The sequence below is a fragment of the Prionailurus bengalensis genome, chromosome A2, assembly GCF_016509475.1.
Source record: "Prionailurus bengalensis isolate Pbe53 chromosome A2, Fcat_Pben_1.1_paternal_pri, whole genome shotgun sequence".
NCBI classification, from domain to species: Eukaryota; Metazoa; Chordata; class Mammalia; order Carnivora; family Felidae; genus Prionailurus; species Prionailurus bengalensis.
In genome coordinates this window covers 48,972,567-48,989,939 of record NC_057348.1, presented here as the reverse complement: position 1 = coordinate 48,989,939, position 17,373 = coordinate 48,972,567, and the positions used below count along the sequence as shown (strand labels likewise).

At 36.7% G+C, this 17,373-nt stretch overlaps 1 protein-coding gene across 2 annotated transcripts in view; it reads right to left on the bottom strand.

Annotated features, from left to right (window-relative positions):
• GRM7 (glutamate metabotropic receptor 7) overlaps positions 1 to 17,373 on the bottom strand; it is an 859,113-nt gene that overhangs the window by 419,712 nt on the left and 422,028 nt on the right. For both annotated transcript variants that reach the window (XM_043587992.1, XM_043587990.1), the window contains exon 3: positions 2,598 to 2,739. In XM_043587992.1, coding sequence (XP_043443927.1) covers positions 2,598 to 2,739 — 142 coding nt within the window. The remainder of the gene's footprint in view (positions 1 to 2,597; positions 2,740 to 17,373) is intronic.

Here is a 17,373-nt window from a genome sequence, read left to right as displayed (position 1 = left end):
TGATCAAGCGATGCAAAATAACATTAGTGACATAAACTATGAAGAATTTGCGAAAGGTGCATCATTCAGAGACATCTTCCCTCAGAAAGCCACACTAGAGATGGCACTGGAATGAGAAACTGAGGAAGGAAAAAAAAAACATTCTAGGCAGGTAGAAGGGAACACACCAAGACCAGGGAGTGAGGAAACACAAAACATGAAGGAGCAGGGAATGAAATAAGACTAGAAAGGTGGGATGAGGCTGGATAAACAGAAAAAGAGCTTAAAAGGATTTTCATTTTATTGATGGGAGAACTGAGGCCTCAGAAATTGGGAAGCAGGATGGGGGTGAGTGACAGTGGGGAGACTTCCCAAGGTGACACAGTGCTCATTAGTTGCAAAATACCTCAGGGATCTCAATTTCAGGTTTATTATGCTTTACATTTAATAATCCTGCCACCCTAGGTCAGAGCTTAATACTGGGAAAGTGATAGATGGATTCAGAAACAACATTTAGGGTGTGTGTGGAGGGGAGAGGCACAAAATCGGAAGGCTGACAATGATGACAGTGCAGTAATCCAAGCAGGATGCAGTAATGTGCTGAGCCCTTAAACCTCACTCTGAAAGAAAGATACTCACCTTCAAATTAAATGGTGTGTTTTGAATTCTAAGACAGAGACTAAATAATTCCATCCAGTTCTTTCATACCAGTGGAGATATACACCAGCACAACCTCTTTGGAAAACAACATTCATAATGGAATACATCTTTGTTCTGGAAACTTCTTTTCTAGGCATTTATGTTGAAAACACTTATAAGATAGGGGTGCCTGAGTGGCTCAGTCGGTTAAGCATCCGACTTCAGCTCAGGTCATGATCTTGTGGTTCATGTGTTCGAGCCCCATATCAGGCTCTGTGCTGACAGCTCAGAGCCTGGAGCCTGCTTCATGGATTCTGTGTCTTTCTCTCTGCCCCTCCCTGACTTGTACTCTATCTCTCTCTCTCTCTGTCTCTCAAAAATAAATAAAATATTAAAAAAACACTTATAAGATAAATACATAAAATAATATAACTGCATTTATATATTTGTGTTATATTATTACATATCTATCTATTGCATAAAATGCATATATTAATAATCTGTATTTGCATATTTATATTTGCATGCACAGATGTGGAAAAGGAAGTTTATTGCAGCATTATTTATAATTACAAAAGTCTGCAAATGTCAGTCAATAAGGCAGCATTTAGACAAATTATAGTATGGGTATAAGATGAAATTCTGCACAGCTATTAGAAAGACTGGATAGACAGGTACTTATATTCATAGACATCCATGATAAAATAGTGAGGAAAAGCTAGCAGGGAATACAACAAGATGTACACATAGTATGCCACCATCATATAAAAATATAGACTATCTCTAGAAGAGTATACAAGAAGCTGGTCACTAGCCACTGCAGCTGAAAAAGAGAACCTGTTAGCTGGGGGGAGGCGGCAGGATGAATGGAACTTTTTTATAAACCTAGATTTTTAAAATATTTTTAAGCAAGTGTAATTACTATTTATTCTAAATAAATAAATATTCTGGACCAAGGTGGTAGTGGTCAGAGAAGAAATCAAGGCACATTTGTGTCTTAGAAACATATTCCAGATCCACATAAGAGTGAAAACATGTGGTATCTGTCTTTCTCTGTGTGACTTATTTCCTTAGCGTAACACTCTCCAATTCCATCCACGTTGCTACAAAAGGCCGTATTTCATTCTTTCTCATTGCCAAATAGTATTCCATTGTGTATATAAACCACAATTTCTTTATCCATTCATCATTTGATGGACATTTAGGCTCTTTCCATAATTTGGCTATTGTTGAAAGCTATTTGGCTATTATTGGCTGCTATAAAAACTGGGGTACAAGTGCCCCCATGCATTGAGGAGGGCACCTGTTGAGATGAGCACTGGGTGTTGTACGGAAACCAATTTGACAATAAAGTTCATATTAAAAAAAAATACAAATTGAAGATAATAAAAAAAAAAAAGAAAGAAAAATATTCGGGACACATTATGTTCTAGAAACAAAGGTTAGCTCTACATATCTTGGCCAAGAATGCAGGAATGAGGAAAACAAGTCATGGTTCCAATCAGATTTTTTACTCCAAGAAGAATCAAGATAAGAAGGGGAAGAAGTGGACTGGAGATGTGGAGGTGGACAAGCTTGGTTTGGAACATATTGAGTCTAAAGCGGTAGTAATATAGCCATAATTATAAGACGTTTTCTCTTTTACATTAAGAGGAACCATTCTTCGGATAAAAGTCTGTTACATTTGGGTATATTTTTAATAAAAGAACCTCTGAAAGGTCCAGTGGTTTTCTCTTTTTACAAGTAATTGAATACATTTATTTTGCTAACAGAGGGGAAGACATGACAGGAACACACTGCTGCTTCCGTGGTTGGCTACCACTACGTGTGTAGGGGAGAGAGCACGTACAGACTTCCCCACTATGTAATTATAGATTTGCTTCTGTGCTATCTTTTCCCCTTTCTCTGCCAGTATCCTGATCCTTCTGTCTCCAAAAGTTGCAGCATGCATATTAATGAATTACACCAGTCATCCTTACTTTATATCCTCATCGTTGGCAAAAATCACGACGGCCCTGGAGTTGGGGGTGTCCAGGAGCTGTTTGATAATTCTATCAAAGTCAATGGTTCTGTCTTTGCGCTCTTGGGGGATTCTCACAGACTGTGCAATGCAGAGCCCACCTGTTTAAGAAAAGAAAGCAGAGTGTCAATAAAGTTCCCTCAGAGATACCAAAGGAACCAGGGTAAGTAGCTGAGGAGGAGGGAATTTTGATTTCTGAGTACATAGCACTTTCTTGGTGATGCTGCTGAATGAGGATGGCTGCAGGTATTATGTGAAGTCCTGAGCTGTTGTTCATAATAGATGCATCCTCCATGATATTGCACAGCCTGATTTTCTTAGTACTGCACTTAAGAATGCCCAGGAACACCACTGATACTGATCCTGGGGAGACAAATTTAGGTTGACAAAATGGGTGGAGGAAGGTCTTTAAAATGAATGTGATACACTACAAGAAAACTAAAATCAATAAACTACAATAAAAATGTACTGAAACAGTTAAAGCTCAGGTCAATTTTTGTGACTTTCCTGGTGTTTGCATTCCCATGTTTTTTTTTTTCTTTCACCTTCATATCTATCCCAACTTCTAAAGGTCAGCCAATGGAATAAATATAAAAATAAAACAGCACCATCAAAAACACCAACTACTATAAATCACAGTAACAAACATTTATTGACCAGAAATATGTACTCAACCCTCAAATATGTGTTTTTATATATGTTATCCCATCTTAAAAACTTTATAAGGTAGTTGGTATTATGTATTTTTTGTTAGAAAGAAAGGGTATTAAATTAAAGAATAGATGTGTTTATTCAGATTTCTCAGAGCTGTTATGATATTAATTGTCATGAATTTCAAGATGGAAATATGCAGCAGTTTACTAAGCAATTGATGTACTCCTCATGACCCCACCTCTTGGTTAGTAGTAGCTCCTGGATATAGTACTTTATAAAACACACTTTAAGAAAGGCTGGTATAGAGGTGCCTGGGTAGCTCAGTCAGTAAAGCGGCTAACTTTGGCTCAGGTCATGGTGTCACAGTTCATGAGTTCAAGCACCACCTCGGGCTCTGTGCTGACAGCTCAGATCCTGGAACCTGCTTCGGATTCTGTGTCTTCCTCTCTCTCTGTGCCTCCCCTGCTCATGCTCTCTCTCTCTCTCTCTCTCTTTCAAAATACATAAACAAACAAACATTGAAAAAATAAAAAAAAAAAGAAAAAGAAAAAGAAATCTTGGTATATGGGGCACCTGGGTGGCTCAGTTAGTTAAGTGTCTGACTCTTGGTCTTAGGTCAGGTACAATCTCATGGTTTCATGAGTTTGACCCCTGCATTGGGCTCACACTGGCAGCACAGAGCCCCCTCTCTCTCTTTGTCTCTCCTGTCTCTCCTGCACTCATGCTGTCTCTGTATCTCACAAAAATAAATAAATAAACTTTAAAAAAAGAAAAAGAAAAGAAAGGCTGGTATAGGTGAAAGGGGTAGAGAGAATATTTGTAGGAAAGGCATCAAAGGCCATCCAATGGGCAGAAGACCTAGAGGTGAAGAGGAAAAACTTGTTCTTGTAATGTGGTTGGGAGATATCTATTATTAAGCTTACATCCTGAGCGTGGACAACTGAGTGGATGATACTAGGCTTCCACAAACATAACAAATATGAAACCTCATCCAAAACTGAACCTCCATTACACTTTCATCCTAATCAGTGTTAGTTCTCTGTAAGTGGCTCTTAATTTTCAGTGTGCACAAGATCACCGATAGTCCATTTTCAAAATGTAGAGTTTCAACAACACCATCAACCAACTTGACTTAATTGACATTTATAGAACAATCGAGAGGACAACAGAACAGTACACATTCTTTTCAAGTGTAAGTGGAACATTTGTTAAGCTAGACTATATTCTGGTCCATTAAAAAACAACAAGAACAAAACAAATTTAAAAGCATAGAAATCATACAATGTTATCAGACCTAACAGAATTAAACTAGAAATCAATAACACTTGGAAATTAAACAACACACTTCTAAATAACCCATGGGTCAAAGAGGAAATGTCAAGTGACATTTAAAATATTTAAAACTAAATGAAAATAAAAGTGGAACATATCAAAATGTATAGATTTCAACTAAAGTGGTATTTAGGAGAAAATTTGTAATCATCAAATGCTTATGTGAGAAAAGAGCAAATATTGAAAATAGCAACTGAAGCCTCTTTTTAAGGAATGAGGTGGGAAATGGCTAAGTAACTGTCCCCCCCAAAAAAGCAGAAAGACATAATAAAAGAGCAAAATCAATTAAACTGAAATCAGAAAAAAATAAGAGAAAAATTTAAAAAACAAAAAAAATCTGCTTATTTGGGAACATTCATAAAATTGGTAAATCTCTAGTCAAAGCTGACCAAAAGAAATAAGTCAAAAATTATTCATATCAGGAATAAAAGAGGGGCTAACCTTACTGATTGATCCCACAGGTAGCAAATGGTAGTAAGGGAATATTATAAAACAATATACTTTTGCCAATAAACTTATCAAATTAAATGAAATGGATGACTTCCTTGAAAGACACAAACTATCAAAACTGAATGTGGGATATATAATCTGAATAGTTCTAAATATATTAGAGATACCAAATTCATACACACACACACACAAACTTCCAAAAATGAAAGATCCCGCCTCACATAGTTTCATTGATAAAGTCTACCAAACAGTTAAGGAAGCAATAAAACATGATCTATACACTCTTTTATTGAAAAGAGAAGAGGAGAGAAAATAACTCATTTCATAAGGTCAGTATTATCCTAATACCCAAGCCAGATGAAGATATCATTTGTAAAAAGACTAATACCATTCATGAACATACTTGCAAAACTTCTAAAAAAACTACTAAACAAATAAATCCAGCAATTTATAAAAAATAGTAATATATCATAAACAAGTGGATTTCATCCAAGGATTGCAATGCTGATTCATTATTTGAAAATCAAGTATTATAATTCATATATGATCAGATTAAATAAGATAAACCATATATGATCACCTTCATATATGTGGAAAAAGCACCAAACAAAATTCAATATACATTTATGATAAAACTAGGATCAGGTGAGAACTTCCTAAGACTAATAACAGGCATCTACTAAAGGCCTACAACAAGCATCATGCTTAATAGTAAGAAATTACAAGGCAACTTTTTCTTCTCTTAACACTCTTATTCAACATTGAACTGGATGTCCTTGTCAGAGAAATAAGTGGGGAAAAAAGAAAAGAAACAAAAGGCATACAGTTTGCAAATGAAAAACTAAAATTGTCTCTATTTGCAGATGACATAACTGTCTAGGTAGAATCTTCTAGAACTAAAAGGTGAGTTAAGCTAAGTTGTGGGACAGAAATTCAAAATACAAAGGTCATATATCTACAGATCAGCAATGAACAATTATAATTTTAAACTAAAATAATGTCATTAACAATATAATAAAAAATGTGGTGCTTATGTATAAATCTAAAAAAAATATGTACAGGAGCTATATTCTGAAAACTATGAAACATGGCTGAAAGAATTTAAAAAAAATTAAATAAACTCTCCCCAATTTTACCTCTAGATTCATTGCAATTTTATTCAAAATCTCAGCAACCTTTTAAAATACACTAAAACCTTGGTTTGTGAGCATAATTCATTCCCGAAGCATGCTTTTAGTCCAAAGCACTTGTATATCAAAGCGAATTTCAAGAACCATTGGCTCAGTTGTGATCATGTGACATTTGGCATCACATGCTACGCATATTGCAAGACATCACCCATTTATCAAGTTAAAATTTATTAGAAATGTGTGCTTGTCTTGCAGAACACTTGTAGAACAAGTTACTCTCAATCCAAGGTTTCACTGTATGTATCAATAGCAAATTCTAACAGTTATACAGAAAGTCAAAGGAACTAGAATAGTCAAAACAACTGAAAAAGAGGAACAAAACTGGTGAACTTTCCAAATTCAAGACTTACTATCAATCCCAAGCTACAGTAATCAAGATGGTGAGGGGTTGGAAAAAGAACAGACACTTAGATCAGTGGAACATAAAAGAGGTCCAGAAACAGATCAATACAAATACAGTCAAGTGATTGTTGGCAAAGATGCGAAGGCAATCAGTGGAAAAAGGTACTCTTTTAAACAAATGATGCTGAAACAAAAAGATATTCATGCACAGAAATAATTACTCGACATATACTTCATACTTCATATAAAAATTAACTTTAGGGGCACCTGGATGGCTCAGTTGATTAAGCATCCAACTCTTGATTTTGGCTCAGGTCATGATCTCACAGTTTCATGAGTTTTGGCCCCATGTTGGGCTCTGTGCTTACAGCACAGAGTCTTCTTGGGATTTTCTCTCTTCCTCCCTCTCTCTGCCCCTCCCCTGCTCACTGGTGTGTGCACTTTCTATCTCAAAATAAGTAAATAAAAAAACTTTAAAAATTAACTTCAAATGGATTATAGACCTAAGTCTAAAATATGAAACTAAAAAAACTTTCAGACTGAGACAAAGGGAAATCTGTAATGACCTTAGGTTTTGCAAAGAGTTTTCGGGTATGACAGTAAAACCCCAAACTGTAAAGACCAAAATTGATAAATCAAATTTTATGCAACCTTAAAACTTTTGTTCTATGAAAGACAGTATTAAGAAAATGACAGCTCAAGCTGGAGACTGGGAGATAATCATATATCTTACAAAGGATTTATATCTACAATACATAAAGTAATGAAACTCAGCAATAAAAAAAGAAAACTCAAAATGGGCATAAAATCTACATAGACACACACACAAAATAGATGGTAAATAATCACAGGAAAAGATCAGTCATTAGGGAAATGCTAATTAAAACCACAATGATATAATGCTACAATACCTATTAAAACAGTTTTCAAAAAATCCAGCAATATCAAATTCTGGAGAAGATGCAAAGCATAGGAATGTCTGCTCATTGTTGGCACGACTGTACAATGGTACAGCCACTTTGGAAACCAGTTTGACATCACAAAATGTTAAATGTAGAGGTAATCTATCAACCAGCAGTCAGTTCCAATCCTAGGGATTTATCCAGATGAATTAAAAGCTTGTACTCACACAAATGTGCACACAAATGTTTACAGCAACTATATTCGTAATCACTAAAACTAGAAACAACTAAGACATCTGTCAACTGGTGAATAGATCAACAAACTGGTACATCCATACAACTGAATCCTGCTCAGTAACAAAAAGGAACTGCTGATTCGTGGATGAGCATGAATGAATTTTAAAAGCATTTTTCTAAGTCAAAGAAGCCAAACTGAAAAGACTACATATTGTATAATTCTGTTCATATTGCATTCCAGAGAAAGCAAAACTGTAGGGGTGGAAAACAGATCCGTGGATGCCAAGGGTTGAGAGGAGGTGTTGAGTACAAAGGGAGCCCACAAGGGAATTTGGGGGTAATGGAAATGTTCTGATGGTACTGTGGTAGGAGACACATGATTCCACACACTTGTCAAAACCCTAAGAGCAACACACCACAATAATGCAAAATTTAAAAGATCAGGTTTTATCAGGGGATCCTAGAATGGAATGCAACTGTGACAAATTAATCTAATGGCATTACTAATATCTGAGGCAATTTTACTGATGGAGATGTGTAGAAAATAAGTTGATCTAAATAAACAACTTTTAAAAACTGCACTTTGACTGGAAAGTCTAAAGCTAGAGAGTAAAAGAACTGAATATAAAATGGTACTCTGATTTGTGTAGTTTTCACAGGGATATGAGTTAGCAATTCTGGAACTGCTGTCCATATTTGAGTTGGGTTGAACAAAACAGTAAATTAATTATAGGTAATGTCAGATAGGTTTTACACTGTTGAGGAATTTATGCATAAGCAGAAAAGGCAGGCTAGAATGAACCATGTGATGCCAGAAAGGGTCAGAAATATCAGCATAAACTCATGTTTTAGAGAGGGAGAGATATGCTTGTATACATGGGTTAGTATACATACATATGTATCCTAGCACCATCCACTGAGAAAGCCTCGAAGCAATGACATACCAGAGCAAACAGCCCTCTTACTACACAGGTGTTGGTTTGGAAATATCGTCTTTCAGAAAAAAGAAACAGAACTCTTTGAAGAGATGGCTGATTCTAAGGCTGGGGCAGGGCACATACAAAATGAGGCTGTAGTCAGGAATTAAGAAATACACAAAGGCAAAAAAAAAATATGGGGTTACGTCAACAGGACACAAAAGCGACCTAAAAATGTGCCCAGTGATCAAAGCTCGAACAATATTAACAAAATAAGGAACAATGGTATTAAATAATTATCCAAAGACTACAATACACACTTACAAACCAATACTGAAATAAAAAAGACTAAATAAGTAAATAAGAAAGAAGGAATGAATTTTCTGTACAGAACAATTCCAAGTAATAAACGTAGAAGGAATGAGAGAAATGGAATATCACCATCAGAACATTATAGTAATAATTGTTGCACATCAGAGTCACTGATAGATGCTAAAGTTAGTGTGGGAAACTATAAGGAGACACTGAACATTTATACAGCTTAAAAGTATTTCCCTCAAAATATTTACTAATTACTCTAGTGGTCTGAACACATGCCTATAACTTCTTTGACACTATTCCTTTGAGTTAAGGCTGTACTTAGTGACTTGCTTCTAAAGAATATATAAAAGGATAAAGCGTAACTTAGGAGAGGAGAAACCTGGCAGACACTGCTTTAATTGGATCACTAAGTGAACATCATTACTGATAAGTCATGTGGATTTCATGGGCCCTCTGATAGGATGTGATGTTAAGGGCACCCCATTTGTGTTTCATTCTTCCCCTAAATCCATAACCTTCATCTAATCCTGAGAAAATATTATAAAAATCCAAAGTGAAGGACATTCTACAAAATACCTGACGTGGGCTCTTTGAAACTGTAAAGGTCAAGAAGTCAGACTGAGAAACTGAAAACCGGATTCGATCCTGGAACAGAAGGACACTCATGTAAAAAACTAGTGGAATCTGAATAAAATCTGTATTGAAGTAGTATAGGGGGGAGCAAGGATTTTGGTGATGGAGGCATATTTGTTGGAAGCCTGGGAGTTAGGACTTAAGGGTTCTTGTTTTTCTTAGCCATCAACTCTCTATTTGTTTCTATTTAATCTTTGACATATCCTTGTCCTTTTCTGGATTGAGAAGGGAGAGGAAGGAAAGGAGGAAGGCAGGAAGCAACGACAGATTAACATGCCAAGAAAATGCTCAGATACCAGAATATAAATAACATTTTGGGGAGCACGGAGAGATGAGCTTACCTGCAGCAAAATATAATAAAATGCAGTAGTTAGACAGATGGGGCTGGGCTTGTATGGAAGACTTTGTAACAAGAAACTAGAGGTTTGGGCAAGAAATGTTCTGCTTATACCCTGCCAATGAGGAAAGAGCAGAGCTCATGTACTGTTGCACATACTCATACAAGGTTACTCCATCACATCTCTTGGCCTAGAAATGTCAGACTGCAAGTCTCAGTTAAACATGTTTAGGAATTTCAGTGGTGTCATTTTTCCTGAGAAGAATTTGCATCATATTTTGGAAGACAATGAAGCTTGAAGCAATCTTGAGCAGAACCATGTATATTCTAGCTGACTTGATCTTAGAACCTAAGAGCTGAAATAACACTTCGCACAACCCTCCTGTTGTAAAGATGGTGAAAATGGTGTAGAGAGAGGAGTCAACATGCTGGAGAAGTAGGGGGACCTGAAGTTTCCTTGTCTCTCAAACATAGCAAGTATTGAGGCTAGAAGACTTAGAATTGCAAGAATCTGGGCTACATAGTGACAAAAACATCTCTAGGGGCCCACAGGGACAACTTGGTGGGCCATAGGTGCATGACTGAAAAATGGGAGAGATAAAATGGGGAGCACAGACTTGGAGGAGAGGGATCCCCTTCTGCAGAGAGACAAAAGGACACGAAAGACAGGCTATGGAAGTGTAGGACAAGAGAAAAACCACAGATCGGGGAATGGAAAAAATGGAGAAAGAACCAATTTCTATCTCATTCTAGGATTGCCGGGCTTTCTCCAGACTGGGGCCTGCTGCCCTGTTCACATGTCTGGGAAGGAGGGAGCCAGCTCTGGGCTCTGTAGCCAGCTTAGAGGCTCAAGCGGAGAGAGCAATCCTCTCCCTTGAGTGCTGTGGGAAGAAGAAATATAGCCTCCAAGGACAAAAGACTTTGAAGGCACCTGCCAGCCAGAGGCCCTTTGTTGGCTGGCTGGGTGGAGTGGCACTATCCTGGAACCTGTGTGCACAGAGTAGGACCCTTTAAGTCATCAAGGTTTGAATCCCAGCCAAGCGCCTGGGAGGCACAAGAGACTGTACAGTGGAACAAACTGGCCCACTTGCACCTGCATGGCACTGTGAGGACTGCCTGAACAAAGTGGTTTGGGACACCTGATCTGGTGGGGAAAGACTAGGATGTAACCATTTTTCTCCCTATCACCAATAAGATGGGGCTTCAGGGAAGGGACAATGGGAGGTGGGACTGCCTACACCAAACCATGCCCTTCTGCATCTTGTAACTGCACATTTACTAGAGCAAGATTGGCACTTACTGAACCAGACAGCCCCTCCTCCAGACCAGCACAACCACCGGTTCCAAGGCACCATCAGATATCAGTCCAGTGGTTTTGCATTTTATGATTTTATTCTTGGTCAATTCATATATATATATATATATATATATATATATATATGGAACAACAAAGAAACTCTAAAGGCATCAGAAGAAGAGAAATAATCAAGATTAGAGTAGAAATAAAAAATACAGAATCGAAAAAAAACAACAGTAGAACAAATCAATGAATGTAACAGCTGGTTTTTGAAAAAAATAAACAAAATTGATGAAAACCCTAGCCAGACTTCTCAAAAAGAAAACAGAGAGAACCCAAAGAAATAAAAATCATGAATGAAAGAGGAGAGATCACAACCAACAACAGGAATATTTAAACAATTATTAGAAAATACCATGAAAAATTGTATGCCGACAAACTGGACAACCTGGAAGAAACAGACCCTGGAAGAAATTGAATCAGTTATCAAATATCTCCCAAAAAATAAGAGTCCTGGGTCAGATGGTTTCCCAGGGGAATTCAACCAGACATTTAAAGCAGAGTTATTACCCATCCTTCTCAAGCTATTCCAAAAAAATAGAAACAGAAGGAAATCTTCCCGACTCATTTTACGAAGCCAGCATTACCTTGATTCCCAAACCATATAGAGATCCCACTAAAGAGGAGAATTACAGTCCAATATCCCTGATGAACATGGATGCAAAAATTCTCAACAATATACTAGCAAATAGAATCCACCAGTATCTTAAAAGAATTATTCACCATGATCAAGTGGGATTCATTCCTGGGCTGCAGGACTGGTTCAATATTCACGAATCAATCAATGTGATACATCACATTAATAGAAGAAAGGATAAGAACCATAATGATCCTGTCCATAGATACAGAAAAAGCATTTAACAACAACAACAACAACAACAAAAACCTAAAGAAAGTTGGGATAGAAGGAACATACCTTAACATCATAAAATCCCTATATGAAAAGCCCACAGCTAATATCATCCTCACTGGAGAAAAACCGAGAGCTTTCCCCCTGAGTTCAGGAATGTGAGAGAGATGTCCACTCTCACCACTGCTGCTAAACATAGTGTTGGAAGTTCTAGCATCAGCAGTCAGACAACAAAATGAAATAAAAGGCATCCAAATTGGCAAAGAAGAGGTCAAACTGTCACTTTTAGCTGATGACATGATACTGTACATGGAAAACCTGAAAGACTCCACAAAAAAGCTGGTAGAACTGATTCATGAATTCAGCAAAGTTGCAGAATACAAAATCAATGTACATAAATCGGTTGCATTTCTACACACCAATAATGAAGCAACAGAAAGAGAAATCAAGAAATCTATCCCATTTACAAATGCACTGAGAACCATAAAACACCTAATAATAAACTTAACCATAGATGTAAAATATCTATATGCTTAAAACTATAGAAAACTTATGAAAGAAATTGAAGAAGACACAAAGAAATGGAAAAACATTCCATGCTCATGGATTGGAAGAACAAACATTGTTAAAATGTCAATACTACCGAAAACAATCTACACATTCAATTCAGTCCCAATCAAAAGCACCACCATTCTTCTCAAATCCATAACAAATAATCCTAAAATTTATATGGAACTACAAAAGACCCCAAGTAGCCAAAGTAATGTTGAAAAAGAAAACCAAAGCGGGAGGCATCACAATCCTGGACTTTAGTCTCTACTACAAAGCTATAATCATCAAGAGAGTATGGTACTGGCACAAAAACAGACACATCGAGCAATGGGATAGAGAACCCAGAATTGGACCCACAATGTATGGCCAACTAATCTTTGACACAGCAGGAAAGAGTATCCAATGGAAAAAAAGACAGTCTTCAGCAAATGGTGCTGAGAGAAGTAGACAGCAACATGCAGAAAAATGAAACTGGACCACTTTCTTACACCATACACAAAAATAAACTCAAAATGGATGAAAGACCTAAATGTGAGACAGAAAACCATCAAAACCCTAGAGGAGAAAATAGGCAACAACCGCTTTGACCTCAGCCACAGCACCTTCTTATGCAACATGTTTCTGAAGGCAAGAGAAATAAAAGCAAAAATAAAATATTGGGACCCCATCAAGATACAAAGCTTCTGCACTGCTAAGGAAACAATCAACAAAACTAAAAGGCAACCAACAGAATTAGAGAAGATATTTACAAATGACATATCAGATAAAGAGTTAGTCCCAAAAACCTATAAAGAACTTACCAAACTCAACACCTGAAAAACAAATAATCCAGTGGAGAAATTGGCAAAAGACATGAATAGACACTGTTCCAAAGAAGACATCCAGATGGCCAACAGACACGTGAAAAGATGCTCAACATCACTCATCGTCAGGGAAATACAAATCAAAACCACACTGAGATACATACCCCTCACACCAGTCAGAGTGGCTAAAATGAAGAACTCAGAAAACAATAGATGCTGACGAGGATGTGGAGAAATGGGAGCCCTATTGCACTTTTGGTGGGAATGCACACTGGTGCAGCCCCTCTGGAAAACAGTGTGCAGGTTCCTCAAAAAATTAAAAATAGAACTACCCTACAACACAGCAATAGCACTACTAGGAATTTATCCAAAGGATACAGGAGTGCTGATTCATAGTAGCCCATTGTTTATAGCAGCGCTTTCAACAATAGCCAAATCATGGAAAGAGCCCAATGTCCATCCACTGATGAATGGATAAAGAAGATGTGGTTTATATATACAATGGAATACTTCTTGGCAATAAGAAAGAATGAAATCTTGCCACTTGCAACCACGTGGATGGAACTGGAGGGTATTATGCTAAGTGAAGTAAGTCAGTCAGAGAAAGACATATGTGTTCCACATATGTTTTCACTCATATGTGGAGCTTGAGAAACTTAACAGAAGACCATAGGGGAAGGGAAGGGGAAAAATCGTTTCAAAAAGATAGGGAGGCAAACCTATAAGAGACATTTAAATACAGAGCACAAATTGAGGGTTGATTGGGGAGGAGGGGGAGAAGAGGGGAAAGTAGGTGTTAGGGATTGAGGAGGGTACTTGTTGGGATGAACACTGGGTGTTGTACATAAGTGATGAATCACGAGAATCTACTTTTGAAACCAAGAATACACTGTATACACTGTGTGTTAGCTAAGTTGACAATAAATTATATGAAAATAATAAAAGTAAAGCTGCATAATAATTTAAAAAAGAATATGGTTGAGAAACGGGAAGTGACCAACCCATTTAGTACCAGAGCTGAAGCTTGGCAACTAAGCTTTTTGATTCCTGATTTAATACTCTTCCAGCTGGTGATGTTACACTGTGAGTTGCTTTCTTTGCCATTTTACAACCATGCATTCATCCACTCTATTAAAAAATATATTTACTAAGCATCTGCCATGACTTGAGCATTCTTTTAGTTGCTGGTGATATAGAAATCAAAACAAAAGACAAACATCCTACTCATTCACATGGGGATACATACTAATAAGACAAATTTTCTTTCTAATTCTTTTTCAAAACTGTGCTGGCTTCTGAGAATGCTCCGAGTTTAGCTCACAACCAAAATCCCAATACGGAACATCAAGTTTTTCTCAACAGCTGGTGTCTTGGCAGGTCGTGAGTGGGTTAATCAAGAAACTGGTCTGATTCAGGAAGCCTTTGGAAGACAAGCTGTTCCTTTCCCTGAAAAAGATCTATGAAATTGGCTGATTTTTACAGTGACTGGTTTTCCCTGTGGCTTTAGCAGCCTCGGCAGTCAGAATCAATTGTCACTTGTCTCCAAGCAGCAGCTTTGTAAGGATGTCCCACTATGCATCCCTGGACAATAAAAAGGAGGTCAACTCATGAGTCTAAAACATGACTGATATTTCTCAACTTCTGTTTGCATTTATTCTCTTTTACCTTGGATGTGTGGGCTCGAAATGAAGCAATAGGCCAGGCCAATTTTATGATTCATTTTATATCTTGAAAATAAGGAGATAATGGGATATCATGTCTGTGTGGGAAATCCATCCAGAGAATTCTTATTTAGGGAAGGTACACACGCACGCTCACACACACACACACACACACACACACACAATTTCTGTATATTCCTAGGGCAGTGGTTCTAAAAATATACTCTTAGATTTGTGAATTCTCCAGTAACTTGTGTGTACAGTGCTGTTGCAGTACTATACTCCAGTAATTAAAAAAAAATCATTTCCATTCTGTTATCTTCCATGAATAAATTAATAAGTGATTTTTGTCATTCTTCACTGGTTATTTCACTAATTGATTACTGTCTTTCCCCTACAATGATTCTTTTTCTTGGTCCTTTTTTAGCTCATCTATGCTTATTTGAATACCACCAAGTACTACCAGATGTAGGGACAGTTGGGAGTACTGGTCCCTTTTATAGACAAGGGGACAGGAGCTTGAGAATGAAGCTGATTTGCACAATATTATACAGTTACATACAGTACCAGTAAAAAAAATTGAGAATACCTGACCCTAATCCAGAGCTATTTCCCTACCAGCTCTTAAGGATTCTGATGACATTTCCTCCACCTCTAGTCTCTTACCCTCTTCTCTATCACATTTATCTCAATGAATAGATAAAACAGAATAAATGGAATGCTTATAATTCCAAACTCTCCTGAATAGTGAACATTTTTTAACTCGTTTATAACAGTGTCTCTTCATTTAATGAATCAGTGCCAGATATTTCAACTCAACATCTTCAAACAACTTAAAATCTTCAAACAAACCACTATATGTCTTTTGTATATTCTTAGAAGATAAAAAATAATTGAGCCTCATCCTGTCAATAGGAAATGAATAATTTGTACACATATCTCTAGGCTTGTTCTTCACGGGTGATGAAATGTTTAAATACACATAATTCAACTTTGTAAAGAAATATAAAGAAAACATCACTTTTATATGATTAACCCTATCAACTTGGATAACAGTTTGCCACACTGGATAACAAAATTAAAATTATATAATATGATTAGCTATCATTAAAATAGTGACCTCTACATGCTAAAAGATAAATTGAAGTTGAAGAATTGTGATATTTTTCAGCATCTTTTTCTGCAGCTCTCTTCCCTCTTTCCCTTAGTGTCTTTGCTAAGATATATCAGTACTACAGTAAACTGTTAGCCTTTTTTTAAGACTTGGAAGAGTAAACATATCAATAAAATACATTTTCAAAGTATTTGAGCATCTATCACTGTTAAATAATTCTTGCTATTTGTTAGTGTTTCTGTACAACCCAAAGAAGTGGAAACAAACTCAATCTGACATTTAATGGCTTTAGCAATGTGTCACCCTCACCATTTTTCAGAAAGCCCAGAAAAAAAAATTTCTTCTCCTAAGAAGTGTAGTATTTAAGGCTTTATATCAGCTGACACTTCTTTAATCATAAGAGGTAAAGGAAGACACTGGTTAACAGCACAGTCTTCATCTTAGGTGACCAAGGCAGGTAGCTTTGCATAAATGCTTTCCAAGGCCCAGGAGATCAATTCTACTGTTGACAGTAAGGAGCAATGAGTTCACTGAGTTTCCCAAGTGTCTTGGTAGAACAAGTAGATTCCTTCATCTTTCAATTTATTTAGTGGTCTCCGCTTGGAGAAGTCTTGTTCCCTTTGAGTTTTCTTTAGAGAATTCCCCCAAAAGGTCATACTACAAAATGGGCCACAAGTTTGAAAATTCAATACTTTCTGAGGTCTTAGGTCACTTAAGAGTTTGAAGAATTTATCCTCCAGTAATATTTGTGTATCATTTGCAAATAAGATAAGAGCCTACTGACAGGATTTTTCTGAAAAAAAAAAAAAAAAATTACCTCCTTCCATAGCATCAACCATGCTAGCTCTAGAAGGAGTATAATCTCTCTCTCTAGATATCAGGAAACTGATTCTTCTACAATCAGCTCACAAGTGATTTACCCAAAACTGCATCTGATAAAGACAAGGTTCTGTTCCAGGAAGGTACTGTTGGTATTAAACCAAAATGAAATGTTTTTTTTTCTTACCATATTTGCAAATATACTTTTCTTTTGTGACAATCATTTTTATTGTGATTTGATAAAAACAATGAAAAATTTTTCAT